Source organism: Papio anubis, chromosome 1 (genome assembly GCF_008728515.1).
Source record: "Papio anubis isolate 15944 chromosome 1, Panubis1.0, whole genome shotgun sequence".
NCBI classification, from domain to species: Eukaryota; Metazoa; Chordata; class Mammalia; order Primates; family Cercopithecidae; genus Papio; species Papio anubis.
Genome location: NC_044976.1, coordinates 159290174 through 159304144, shown reverse-complemented (window position 1 = coordinate 159304144; position 13971 = coordinate 159290174). Strand labels below are relative to the sequence as shown.

General features: G+C 38.4%; 1 protein-coding gene across 19 annotated transcripts in view; it reads left to right on the top strand.

The window, feature by feature from the left end:
• Positions 1-13971, top strand: part of PPP1R12B (protein phosphatase 1 regulatory subunit 12B) — a 237868-nt gene that overhangs the window by 129417 nt on the left and 94480 nt on the right. For all 19 annotated transcript variants that reach the window (XR_638991.4, XR_638985.4, XR_638984.4 and 16 more), the window contains one exon: positions 9752-9842. Coding sequence is in view for 11 of the 19 variants with exons in the window: in XM_009189887.4 (XP_009188151.2) it covers positions 9752-9842 (91 nt within the window). In the remaining 8 variants the exon portion in view is untranslated. The remainder of the gene's footprint in view (positions 1-9751; positions 9843-13971) is intronic.

The following is a 13971-nucleotide window of genomic DNA, read 5'->3' as shown; positions in this document are numbered from 1 at the left end:
TTTTAGTTCACTCAGAGGAGAGGAATTTATTAAGGAAATACTCAAACCTACTTAGACTATAGTATATTAACACATGTATTGGAATTCCAATTTACTAATTTATATTGAGGGAAAAAATATGAGTATTAAAAACATTGTCTGGTTGGGGACTTCTGCTTCAGTCTGTGGCATATTTTGTTTTATGTAAAATCTGCCACTGAGAATAACTTGAAAAAACTGGATAAATATAAGAAAAAAGTTTTTGAAGGTACTTGAGAGTTATGAAGCAAGTGAGAACTTGAGAGATCAAGATCCTGGAGAGAAGGAAACTTTAAAACGGTAAACCCAACATTTGGCTCTACTTTTCCCCTTGAGGTATTTGCTGATTAGTAAAGTAGTGGCTATAAACCTGAGAAACTGAACAAGATTTTGGTAATCTCATGGGACTCAGTGAACGATCGGAGTTCAGAAAGAGAGCCCAGCAGATACCCCAGACTTTGACTTAGAACCACTGAAGGGCTATTCTAAGGGCTTACCAGAAATTGACCAGCCCTTGAAAAGACTGAAGCCTAGCTTCCAATCAGCTGAGTCTCAAAGTGGATTAAGGTACTTCACCTTAGTCTCCTGGTTCTTAAAGTGTGGTGCCCAGACCAGCAGTATCATCTGAACTAATTAGAAATGCAAATTCTCAGAGCCCTACACCAGACCTGCTTAATCAGGACCTCTGGTGGTGTGGTACTCAGAAATTTGTATTGCATAAGCCCTCAAAGTGGTTCTGATACAAGTGAAAGTTTAAGAACCACTTCCTTAGCCTCACTGCCAGGGGGAAAGAATATCCTCTCTGAAGGGTAGCAACAACAGAGTCATGAGTTATCACTCACTACTTTTTTTTTTTATTAAATATGCCTGATGTTAATTTAAAAATTAGCATACATACCAAGAAATAAGAGTTACCAAAAGACCAAAAGAAAAACAGACAATAGGAACAGGTCCGGATACTGATATTATCAGACATGGACTTTAAAATAATTGTGATTAATATGTTCCAGAAAATAGATAAGAAGTGGAGATTTTCACCAGAGAACTGCAATCTATTAAAAACAATCAACTGGAAATTCTAGAAACAAAAAATCACTGAAATCAAGAAACTCAGTTGGTGAGTTTGCAGTAGTAGACCAGCTAAAGAAATGATTAGTGAACTGGAAGATTGGACAGTAGGAAATATCTAGAATGAAGCACAGAGAGATAAAAGGATGGAAAATACAGAAAAAGCATGTTAAATCAGTAGAACATGGCCAGTAAGCTCTAACATAAGTGTTTGGAGTCCTAAGAGAAGACGGGAACTAGCTTCATTTTTCACAGAACACTGTTTTTACTTCAAAGCGTTACTGATGGTCAAACAATGGTTATTCACACCTGAGTAATTTGGCAGACATTTCCTTGAAAATAAAGTCAACCGGTTGAGTATTTGTTGCCAATTAAAAATTTAAACTTTCAAGCAGAAATTAGAATTTTAGAAAACTTATATGCCACCATGAGTAATATTACTGACAGCTTCCCAATATTTGAAGTTCTAAGATCAAAGGTGATATTAAATAATTTATTTTTACTATTATTATATAATGTAGTATGTCAATACTGGGAAGATCTGCTTAATGCAGCAATATTTTACAAATGCACCAATATTTTACAAATGACTAATGAAGATATGTTACAAAATCATGCATGACTAAGAAGATTCTTTGAAAGTACAGATAGACCAAAGGATTTCAATGTAACAGAATATGAAAAATCTATTAATATGTTTTAGAGCAGTGTTCCCAACCTTTTTGGCACTAGGGACTGGTTTCATGGAAGACAATTTTTCCACAGACTGGTGGAAGCGTTAGGTGTCGGGGATGGTGATGGTTTTGGGACAAAACTGTTCTACTGCAGATCATCAGGCGTTAGTTAGATTCTCATAAGGCATGCACAACCTAGATTCCTGGCACGGGCAGATCACAATAGGGTTCACGTCCCTGTGAGACTCTAATGCCACGGCTGATCTGACAGGGGGCAGAGCTCAGGCATTAATGCTCACTCGCTCACCTCCTGCTGTACAGCCTGGTTCCTAACAGGCCACAGATCGGTACTGGTCTGCGGCCCGGGGGTTGGGGACCCCTGTTTTATAGTACACATTGTAACTAACCACCACTTGTGTTGGTGTATCATCAAAGAAAAATATCTCCCAATTATCTGAGAAAGCTATCACAATACTGCTCGCTTTTCCAACTATTTGTGCAAGACTAGATATTCTTTATATATTTTAACCAAAACAATATATTGACTGCATAAGCAGATAAGAGGATCCCACTGTCTTCTATTAAGCCAACATTGAAGAAATTTATAAAAATGTAAAACAATGCCACTCTTATAATTTTTTGTTTTGGAAGATATAGTTTTTTTAAATAAAAAATAATATTGATGTTAAAATGTATTAGGGCTATTATTTTCATTTTTATTTTTAAATTTATTTGACATATAACTATATATTTATGGAAGTACAGTTTGATGTTTTAATACATAGCTATGTTGTATAATGATCTAATCAGAGTAGTTAGTATATTCATCATCCGTGCATTTATCATTTTCTCGTGGTAAGAACATTCAAGCCGGGCGCGGTGGCTCAAGCCTGTAATCCCAGCACTTTGGGAGGCCGAGACGGGCGGATCACGAGGTCAGGAGTCGAGACCATCCTGGCTAACACGGTGAAACCCGTCTCTACTAAGAAATACAAAAAAACTAGCCGGGCGGGCGAGGTGGCAGGCGCCTGTAGTCCCAGCTACTCGGGAGGCTGAGGCAGGAGAATGGCGTAAACCCGGGAGGCGGAGCTTGCAGTGAGCTGAGATCCAGCCACTGCACTCCAGCCTGGACGATGGAGCGAGACTCCGTCTCAAAAAAATAAAATAAAATTCAAAAGCATCTATTTTACCTATTTTGTAATATACAATATTTTGCTGTTAACCGTAGTCACCTTACTGTGCAATAGAACGTCAGAATTTATTCCTCCTAATTATAACTTTGAACCATGAACCAACCTCTCCCCATCCTTCTCTCACCTCTTCCCTCCCCAGTCTCTGGTAACCACTGTTCTACTCTGATTTTATGATATCAACTCCCCCCACCTTTTTTTAGATTGCACATGTTAGTGAGGTCATGCGGTATTTTTTTTTCTGTGTCTGGCTTATTTCACTTAACCTGATATTCTCCAGATTCATCCATGTTGTTGCAAATGACAAAATTTTATTCTTTTTTCTTAATTAATGGATACTGTTCCATTCTGGATATACACATTTTCTTTACACATTCTTCCATTTTTGAGGACTCGATTCCATATTTTTGTTAATGTAAATAGTGCTGCCATAAACATGGTAGTGCAGATAACTCTTCAGTATACTAATTTTCTTTCCTTTGGATGTATACACAGTAGCAGGATTGTTGAATCATATGGTAGTTCTATTTTTAAGTTTTAAAGGAACCTCCATACGGTTTTCCACAATGGCTGTACTAGCTTACAGTCCCACCAACTTGTGTAAGTGTTCACTTTTCTTCACATCCCTGCCAAAACTGGTTTTCTTTTGTCTTTTTGATAATAGTCATTCCAAGTGGTGTGAAATGGTACCTCATTGTGGTTTTGATTTTTATTTCCCTGATGGTTTGTGATGTTGACCATTTTTTCTTATACTCATTAGCCATTTGTATGACTTCTTTTGAGAAGTAAATGTCTATTAAGGTCTTTTGCCCATTTTTAAAATCAGGTTTTTGTTTTTTTATTTTGTTTGCTGCTGAGTTCCTTATATATTCTGGATATTAACTCCTTGTCAGATGTATAGTTTGCAAATTTTCTTTCCCATCCTTTAGGTTGTCTGTCTACTCTGTTTAATACTTTCCTTTGCTATGCAAAAGCTTTTTAGTTTGTTGCAATCTCATTTGTCTATTTTTGCTTTTGTTTCCTATGCTTTTGAGGTCTTATTTAAAATATCCTAGTTTAGCCCAATGTCATGAAGCATTTCTCCTGTGTTATCTTCTAGTAGTTCCATAGTTTTGGGTTTCCATGTTAAGTCTTTAATCTACTTTGAATTGATTCCTGTATGTGGTGAGAGGTAGGGATTTAGTCTCATTCTTCTGCATGTGGATGTCCCACTTTCCCAGCAGCATTTATTGAAGAAACAGTTTCTACCCTAATGTGTGTTCTTGGCACCTTTGTCAAAAATCAGTTGATTTTTGTGAATTTATTTCTGGGCTCCCTATTCTGTTCCATTGGTCTATGTGTCTGTTTTTATGCCAGTACTATTCTGTTTTTGTTATTACACATTTGTAGTATATTTTTAAGTCATGTAGTGTGATGCCTCCAGCTTTCCACTCAATTGCTTTGGCTATTCATTTTTTTTCTGGTTCATATGAATTTTAGGATTTTGTTTTATTTCTGTGAAGACACCATTTGTGTGTGTGTGTGTGTGTGGTTTTGTTTTTGTTTTTGTTTTTGTTTTATGGAGTCTTGCTGTGTCGCCCAGGCAAGAATGCAGTGGTGCAATCTTGGCTAAGATGTTAACAAGAAATTACAAAAGATAGAGAACAAGAAAGATAAATCTATAGAAGAGCTTCTAAGAGAAGCCCAAAAAGTATATGTAAAAAGAGAGAAGGACTGACAGAGGGAACAGAAGAAGTCTATGCCCAAAATCCCAGTGAGTAGTTTGGCGGGAACTACGGTTACAGAACAGGTGACTCAGGATGACTCAGGTCAGAGCAGGTGATCAGGGGTGACTCAGGACAGAGCAGATGATAGAGGCTAGGAGGGGATTGTTTACTGAAGCTAGAGGCAAGAGGGCAAAGAGAACCAGGAAGTTAAGCTTTAAAATGGAGAACAGAGAATAAGAGAGCTGAATATACTGACATACGGATTCTTTGAAGAGAAACTTGGAGTTCACTACATTTAACACCTACTGTTATTGTATTGCAGTCTATCTCTCCCTTTACCTCTAATAATACTTGCTTTATATATCTGGGCGCGCTGATCTTGGATGGATGGATGTATTTATAGTTTTTATATCCTCTTGTTTAATTATACCCTTTATCAATGTCTAATGACCTTCTTTGTCTTCTTTTACAGTTTTTGACTTAAAGTCTATTTTATCTGACATGGTTACTCCTGCTCACTTGTTTCCATTTGCATGGAATATCTTTTCCCCTCCCTTCACTTTTAGTCTATGTTTGTCTTTAATGGTTAGGTGAGTCTGTTGTAGGCAGTATGTAGTTAGGTCTTGTTTTTAATCCATTCAGCCACTCTATATCTTTTAACTGGATAATTTAATCCATTTATATTTAAGGTTATTATTGATACAGAAGGTCTTACTCCTGCCATTTTGTTAATTTTTTTCTGGTGGTTTTATAGATCCTTCATTCCTTTCTTCCTCTTTTATTTATTTCTGTGGTGCTGGTGGTTTTCTGTGGTGCTGAGCTTTGTTTCCTTTCTCTTTCTTGTTTGTGCCTCTGCGGTAATTTCTTTCTTTGTGGCTACCATGGGCTAACATTAAAAGTCTTATAATAGAATGTTTTAAGCTGATAGCAACTTAACTTTGGTTGCATTAAAATACTCTAGACTTCTCTCTTTTGTTGCTGTAATTTACTTTTTTACCTGTGATTGTGTTCCTTAGCTACTAATTGTAACTGTCATGGATTTTGACCATTTTGACTTTAAACCTTCGTACTAGAGGACTGAGAGACTTACATAGCACCATTACATCACTGGGCTAGTCTGAATTTGATTTATAAATTTACCTCTATTCGTGGGTTTTATACTTTCACATCTTTTCATGAAAGTAATTATCTTTTGTTTCCAGTTATACCATTCTCTTAAATATTTCTTGTAAGGCTAGTCTATTGGTGATGGATTTTTCTCAGCTTTTGCTTGTCTGGGAAGCTCTTTATTTTTCCTTCATTGGTGGATGATAGTTCTGCTGGATATAGTATTCTTGGCTAAGAGGTTAGGGTTTTTTCCCAAAAAACTTTGAATATTATCATCTCATTCTCTCCTGGCCTACAAGGTTGCTCCCGAGAAACCCAGGGGGACAGGGCTGCTGCTTGACCAACTATCAGGCCAAGCATGGGTAGAGCAAGGCCACACAACCTTGCAGTGGTCTGGCTTTGGGGCAGGGTTGCTGCTAGACTGGCTGTCGGGCACAGTGGTGTGTGGCCACAGAAGGGTTGGGTGGTTCTGCAGTGGTCTGAGGGGTGGAACCACTGTAGGACTGGTTGTTGGGCTGGATATGGGTGTGCATGAGTTCAACTGGCCAGCTAGCTGTGCAGCGCAGGTATGTACTGGTGAGGGGACTGGCCAACAGTTAGGCAGTTTCACCCCTGTGCAGGTTTGGCTCTTCCTGGGATTGGGAGGGTAGTGTGCCACATGGGTGCACATGCAGAGGTCTCAGTTGTTCCATCTGGCTAGGCTTCAGGCAGCTAGGATCCTAGTGCTACAGGCACCTATGCAAACATGGTAGAGTGATGGCAGGGCTACAGGAATGGAAAAAGTCCATTCCTATACTGGACCACAGGGAAGGGCACATTCTAGTAGTAGGTCCAGTTTCAAGATGGTACTGAGTAGCAGCAGCTTAGGATGTGAGGGTTGGGGGCAGGGGGTGCTCAAGGTGAGCTCCTACTCTAGGCACAGTAACTGCATGAACTCCTGGCTACTCTCCAAGCTGGCTGGATTCAGGGCCTGTGAGGACTGGAGGACTCTCCTATAGCAAGAATTTCTGGCATTTATGGTAGCAATGGGGATCACTGGTGATCTCCAGCTTACTTTTTCCCCTTAAGAAGCCCCCTCTGGCTCCAGGCTGATCCTGGTGGGGAAGACAGTGTGGCAGAAGCAGAATGCCTTGCTCCCCTCTCTATGGTGCTGCCCTGGGCTTTTGTCTTCCACAGGGATTTTGCTGTTCCCCTGGTGCTCTCCAGAGTACCTCTTTGGTCATTTTAATTGAAATATAGTTATTTATTCTTTGTTTTGGTCCCTTTTTGTGGAGAGGATGGGCTTTAGGTAACTCAATTTGGCCATCCTGCTGACATTACTCCAACTTATCTAGGGCTATTTTAATATTACTATTATTATTATTTGAGACAAGGTCTGGCTGTGTCAACCAGGCTGAAGTACAGTGGTGCATTCTCAGCTCACTACAACCTCTGCCACCCAGGCTCAAGCTGTCTTCCCATCTCAGCCTCATGAGTAGGTGGGACTACAGGCACGTGCCACTGTGCCCGGTTAATTTTTGTATTTTTTGAAGAGACGAGGTTTTGCCATGTTGCCCAGGCTGGTCTCAAACTCCTGGGCTCAAGCCATCTGCCTGCCTGGGCCTCCCAAAGTGCTGGGATTACAGGCGTGAGCTCCTGGCTGCTATTATTTTTAAATTAATAAATACATTTTTTAATTTTTAAATTTTAATTTCTAGTAAGATAAATATTAATCCCCATATAAACAAAAGCTGTCTGGGATTCTCAATAATTTTAAAAAATATTAAAGGATCTTGAGACCAAAACATTTTGAGAACCACTGCTCTAGATATTAAAATAACAATTAAATATAGTCTAAGGGTATTATTAACAACTTTATGCCACTAAATGTGATAATATAGACAAAATGGAAAATTTCTTAAAAAACCAAAATAGAAAATTTGAATAAGCCTAACTCTTTTAAAGAAATTGAACCCTTTATTTAAAACTTTCCCATAAGGGCTGGGCACAGTGGCTCACGCCTATAAACCAGCACTCTGGGAAGTCGAGATGGGAGGATTGCTTGAGCTCAGAAGTTCAGGATCAGCCTAGGCAACATAGCGAGACCTGCTCCACTAAATATCAAAAAAAGTTAGCCAGGTGTGGTGGTGTGCACCTGTAGTTCCAGCTACTTGCAAGGCTGAGGCGGGAAAATCGCTTGAGTCTAGGAGATCAAGGGTGCAGTGAGCTATGATCACGCCACTGTACTCCAGCATGGGCAACAAAGTAAGACTCTGTCTCAAAAATAAAAACCAAAAATCAAAAATAAAACCCTCCCACAGGGAACACTGTAAACCTAGATGACTTGATTGGTGAACTCTTCCAATCATTTAAGGAGGAAATAACCCAAATCTTACACAAATTCTTACAGAAATAGACATGTAGAGAACACTCGCAATTCATATAACCTTAATTCATGAAGCTGGCCAGCATATTACAAGAAGAGAAAATTATAAGCCAATTTCTTTCATGAATGTGGTAGAAATTCTAAACTAAATATTAGTGAATATGTTTAAAAATCTATATAAAAAGATGATACATCTTGGCCAAGTTGAGCTTGTCCCAAGAATTCAACGTTGCTTTATCATTCAAAAATTATTCAATGTAATTCATCTTCCTAACAGAAAAAAGGAGAAAAGCAATCATCTCAATATATGGGGAAGAATAGCATGTGATAAAGTTCAACATACACTAATGATTAAAAAACAGCAATGAGAAACCCTCTTATCCTGTTTTCTATAGGAATAGAAGGCAGTTGCTTTAGTTTGATGAGTAGTATCTGCATAAATCTTACCAAAAAAAATTACACTTAATGAAAAAATACTGAAAGCATTCTCTTTGATGGCAGGATTACAGAGAATGAAAGCTTACTATCATCACTGCTTTTTAGCATGTCCTAGAGATTCTAGCCAAAGCATTAAGGCAAGAAAAGAAATAAAAATTGGAAGGATAGGAAAGAAGAAATAAAATTCTCATTTTACAGATGACATGATTCTGTGTGAATAATAATACATTTACAAATACAATAGTCCCCTGTTATCCATCAGAGATACATTTCATTTTTTTTTCTTTTGAGACCGATTTTCACTCTTGTCACCCAGGCTGGAGTACAGTGGCGCAATCTCAGTTCACTGCAACCTCAGCCTCCAAGTTCAAGTGATTCTCTTGTCTCAGCCTCCTGAGTAGCTGGGATTACAGGTGCCTGCCAGCATGCCTGGCTAATTTTTGTATTTTTAGTAGAGACAGGGTTCCACCATATTGGTCAGGTTGGTCTCAAACTCCTGACCTCAGGTGATCCGCCCACCTTGGCCTCCCAAAGTGCTGGGATTACAGGAGTGAGCAACTGTGCGATACCTTTCAAGACTTTCAGTGGATGCCTGAACCTACAGATAGTGTAAAACCCTATATAAATACTATTTTTTCCTATAAATACATATCTATGCTAAAGTTTAACTTATAATTAGGCACAGTAAGAGATTAACTATAATACTAATAACTAATAATAAAATAGAACAGTTATAACAAAATGCCAGCATCACTACTCTTGCATTTTGGGGCCATTATTAAGTAGAATAAGTATTACTTGAATATAAACACTGTGATATCACAACAGTGCATGATTTGCATCTCAGGAGGGACAGAATGGAACAGCACGAAATTTTACCACACTAATCAGAGCAGTGCACAATTGAAAATGTATGAATTGTTTATTGATGGAAATTTTCATTTAATATTTTCAGACCACATTTCACCATGGGCTACTGAAACCACAGAAAGCAAAACCACAGATAAGGGGGAACTACTGTAATGACTTGGATTCCATAATGTTTACTGATGGTTGATAGCATTTCTTGTCATTAAGTTCATTCCTAGAATGTGGAAATCTCTTCAGTATGTGGAAGCACTTTATCATTCCTCAAGTACATGCAGCAAAGATCTTGCTTTTGCTATTACTCTTTTTTCTCTGCAGGTCCTATCTAACTCCTGTACGGGATGAGGAAGCAGAGTCTTTACGGAAAGCACGCTCCAGACAAGCTCGGCAGACACGAAGGTCTACTCAAGTGAGTGTGGCTTTTTTTTTTAATGTCATTTTGTCTATCTACCCTTCTTTTGGAGGTATGATCAAAACACACTACAATATCCATGTTCATCTGCTGATTTGAACACACACACACACACACACACACACACACACACACACACACGGCTTGGCATGGTGGCTCATGCCTGTAATCCCAGCAATTTGGGAAGCCAAGGAGTTGAGACCAGGAGCACTCCTGACTTGAGGTCAGGAGTTCGAGACCAGCTTGGCCAATGTGGTGAAACCCTGTGTCTACTAAAAATATGAAAATTAGCCAGGCATGGTGTTGCGTGCCTGTGATTTCAGTTACTCGGGAGGATGAGGTAGGAGAATTGCTTGAACCTGGGAGGCAGAAGTTCCAGCGAGCCAAGATTACACCACAGCCCTCCTAGGCAACAGAACAAGACTCCGTCTCAAAAAAACAAGACAAAATAAAACACATACATGAAAATGACTGCCCTATTCCAGCCACAGTCTTAAAAGCTTTCATTGTGTTGAATCTTACACTACATAGAACCAAATTAATTTACAGCTACATCTACCCATTCTCACCAATATTCCTCCAGACTTAGAACAGGTTTATCTCCTTTCCTTCACAAGATTAATTATTCCACTTGTGCTCAAAGACCTTAAGAACCCCTGTACATCCCTATATCCCTACTACATTTTAAGAATCCCTAAGGGAAAAGAGTTTGGCAGTTCCTCAAAATTTTAAACATAGAGTTACCATTTGACTCAGCAGTTCTGCTTAAGAGAAATGAAAACATATATTCATATAAAAACTTGTATATAGGTGTTTGTAATAGTATTATTCATAATAGCCAAAAAGTAAAAATAAGCCAAATGTCTATTAACTAATGAATGGGTAAATAAAATGTGATATATCCATACAATGGAATACCATTTGGCAATAAAAAGAAATGAAGTACTGATACATGTTACAACATGGATGAACCTTGAGAAAACATTATGCTAAGTGAAAGAAGCCAGACAAAAACACTCCATATATTATATGATTCCATTTATATGAAATATCCCAAATAGGCAAATCCAAAGAGACAGAAATTAGATTAGTGCCAGGGCTAGGGTGAAGGCAGAATTGTGAGTGTGTGGTTTCTTTTTGGGGTGATGAAAATGTTATGAAATTAGATGTGGTAATAATTTTATAACTGTGAATAAACTAAAAACTAAGGAAATGTATACTTTCAAATGGTGAGTTATATGATATAAGGATTGTATTTTAATAAAGATATTACAAAAGGAATCCCTGAGGGAGTCATTGAAGCAGTTTAAGGGAATATGACATAGTCTACATTATGTGTTAGAAAAATCACCCTGCAGATAATTGATGGGAATGGTAGGTAGAGGTACGTTTGCCAAGCCTGGAAGCAAGAAGACTTGCTGGGAAGCTGTATTGTAGTCCAAGCTGTATTGTAGTCCCAGGAAATTACAAGGCAATGAAATCAAGTTGTAATGACAATGAGAATGGAGAGAAGGCTATGAATTTCTTATTTAAAGAAGCAAAGAAAGATGAGCCCCTGAAGCAGGATGAAAAGAAGCAGCAAGAGCGGTGAAAAGAAAATCAGAAAATAGTAGCAGCATGGAAGTAAATGAAAAGTCCATTTCCAGTGAAAAGGAGAAGTTCCACAGTTTTGAATACTACAGAGGTCAAGTAGCAAATTTGATCACTGGAAAAGAGACATTATATATGGCAGCAAAAACACGCTTGTTGTCTTCCTTGACTCTCCCAAAGTAGGTTATATATTCTTCCTTTATTTTTACTTGATGATTGTCTATTTCATCCACTAGAATGTAACCCCCATGAGGACCAAGACTGACTGTTTTTTTGTTTTGTTTTATTGTGGTGAAATATACCTAACATAAAACTTACCAGTTTTACCATTTTTAAGTTTACACAGTTTAATGGCATTAAGTACATTTACATTGTTGTATAACTATCACCACTATTCATCTCTAGAACTTTCTTCCTCTTCCCAAACTGAAGCTCTGTATCCATTAAATAATTACTCCCCATTTCCCTCTTGCAACCCCGCTTCCACTTTCTGTCTATGAACTTGACTGCTAGGAACCTCAAATAAGTAGAATCATATCATAGTTGTCCTTTTGTGTTGTATTTTACTTAGCATAGTTATCAAGGTTCATCCATGATACCTGGCACATCATGATACATGACACATTGTAGCATGTGTCAAAGTTCCTCCCTTTTAAAGGCTGAATATTTCAGCCTTTTATGGATACTGCATTTTGTGTATACATTCATCTGTCAGTAGACATTGGGTTGCTTCCACCTTTTGGCTATTTAATGCTGCTATGAGAATGGCTATACAAATATCTCCCTGAAACCCTGCTTTCAATTCTTTTGGGTATATACCAAGAAATGGAATTTGCTGGATCATACAGTAATTCAATTTTTAATTTTCTGAGGAACTCCCATACTGTTTTCCTTAGCGGCTGTACCATTTTATGTTCCCATCAGCAGTGCACAAGGGTTCTAATTTCTCCACATCCTCACCAATATTTGGTTTTTTTTGTTTGTTTTTATGAGATGGAGTTTCGCTGTTGTCATGCAGGCCAGGGTGCAATGGTGTGATCTTGGCTCACTGCAACCTCTGCCTCCAGGGTTCAAGCAATTCACCTGCGTCAGCCTCCCAAGTAGCTGGGATTACAGGCGCCCGTCACCACACCTGGCTAATTTTTGTATTTTTAGTAGAGACGGTGTTTCACCATGTTAGCAAGGCTTGTCTTGAACTCCTGACCTCAAGTGATCTACCCACCTTTGCGTTTCAAAGTGCTGGGATAACAGGTGTGAGCCACCACTCCCAGCCTGGTTTTTTTTGGTAGTAACCATCCTAATGGGTGTGAAAAAGAAGACTGACTATACTTTTGCTCATCTTTTCCACCATCATACAGTAAATAAATCACTATATATTTATTGAGTAAATAAATGAGTGAGAAATAAATGATATGGGAAGATAAATTGCTCTGGATTGATTTCAAGTTTGTTTATGAAGGAATGGGAAGAGATGGGGAAGTTGCTGGAGAGGGGCATAGAATTGAAGGTGGGAGAGACAGGAACATAGAACCGTCTTAGAGGGAAAGATTCAGTAGAGAGGGAGTGAAGGTCCATGTCAAAACTTGAATAGATCTTTGAACTCCTTGAAATGTGTACATAATTTTTGAGGAGATTTTATTAGATTCTCAGTAGTCTTCATGAGATTCTCAAAGGGACCACTCACTCCCAAAGAAAGTAAAATCTAAGCTTCTTAGCATAGCTTACAAAATCTGTTATGACCTAGCCTCTGCCTGCTTTCCTCAAATCACCTATCCTCATTCTCCCTCTCTCCTCCCACTTTCCTTTTTTTGTTGTGTGCTTCATCTTTGCTAAGTTACCTACATATTTCCAAATCATCCATGGCCTCTCTTGTTTCTGTATCTTTGTACAGGATGCCTCTACCTATAATGCCTTTTCTCCCTCCCCCTACCCAAGTTCTTTTTACTCTTTAGAACCCAGTGTTAGGTATTCCTCTTATATATTCCTGTGTTTCTGTTTTAATACTTACATTCTCTCATTATACTGGTCTGTTTTCTTATGTCTTTTCTGCTAGACTAAAAGGTTCTTGACAGTAATCATTTGATTTGTCTTTGTAGTTCTAGTGCCTAAAGACACCTAATTCTTTATTAACAGAATGAGTAAGTAAATGAATTAATAGTAAAAAAGCCAGGTGTGGGGAGGGGAAGCAAGTTGTGGATACGGTACCTGATCAACTACCTTCCAGCTTTGGAACTTCCTTCTTCTGAGGACTCACGCACATAACTACTTGAGTTGGAATCAACTCATGCTCTTTCTAAACTCCTTTTCTCCCTTCTTCTGTAGTTTTGTCATCATTTGCCTTTCTTCTGTCTTGCTGCCCCTATGACCCTGCGGGGCGAACGTTAATTGTTGGAATATCCATATATGATTCCTAGAGTGACTTGGGAATTGATGTTAGAGAAAAGCTAGTCTAGGAGTTTTAAGAGGTTGTGTTGTTGTTATTCTAGCCTAGCTCTGAATTTTCATCTTGTTGAGCTAGGTTTTTCTTTTTTTAAGT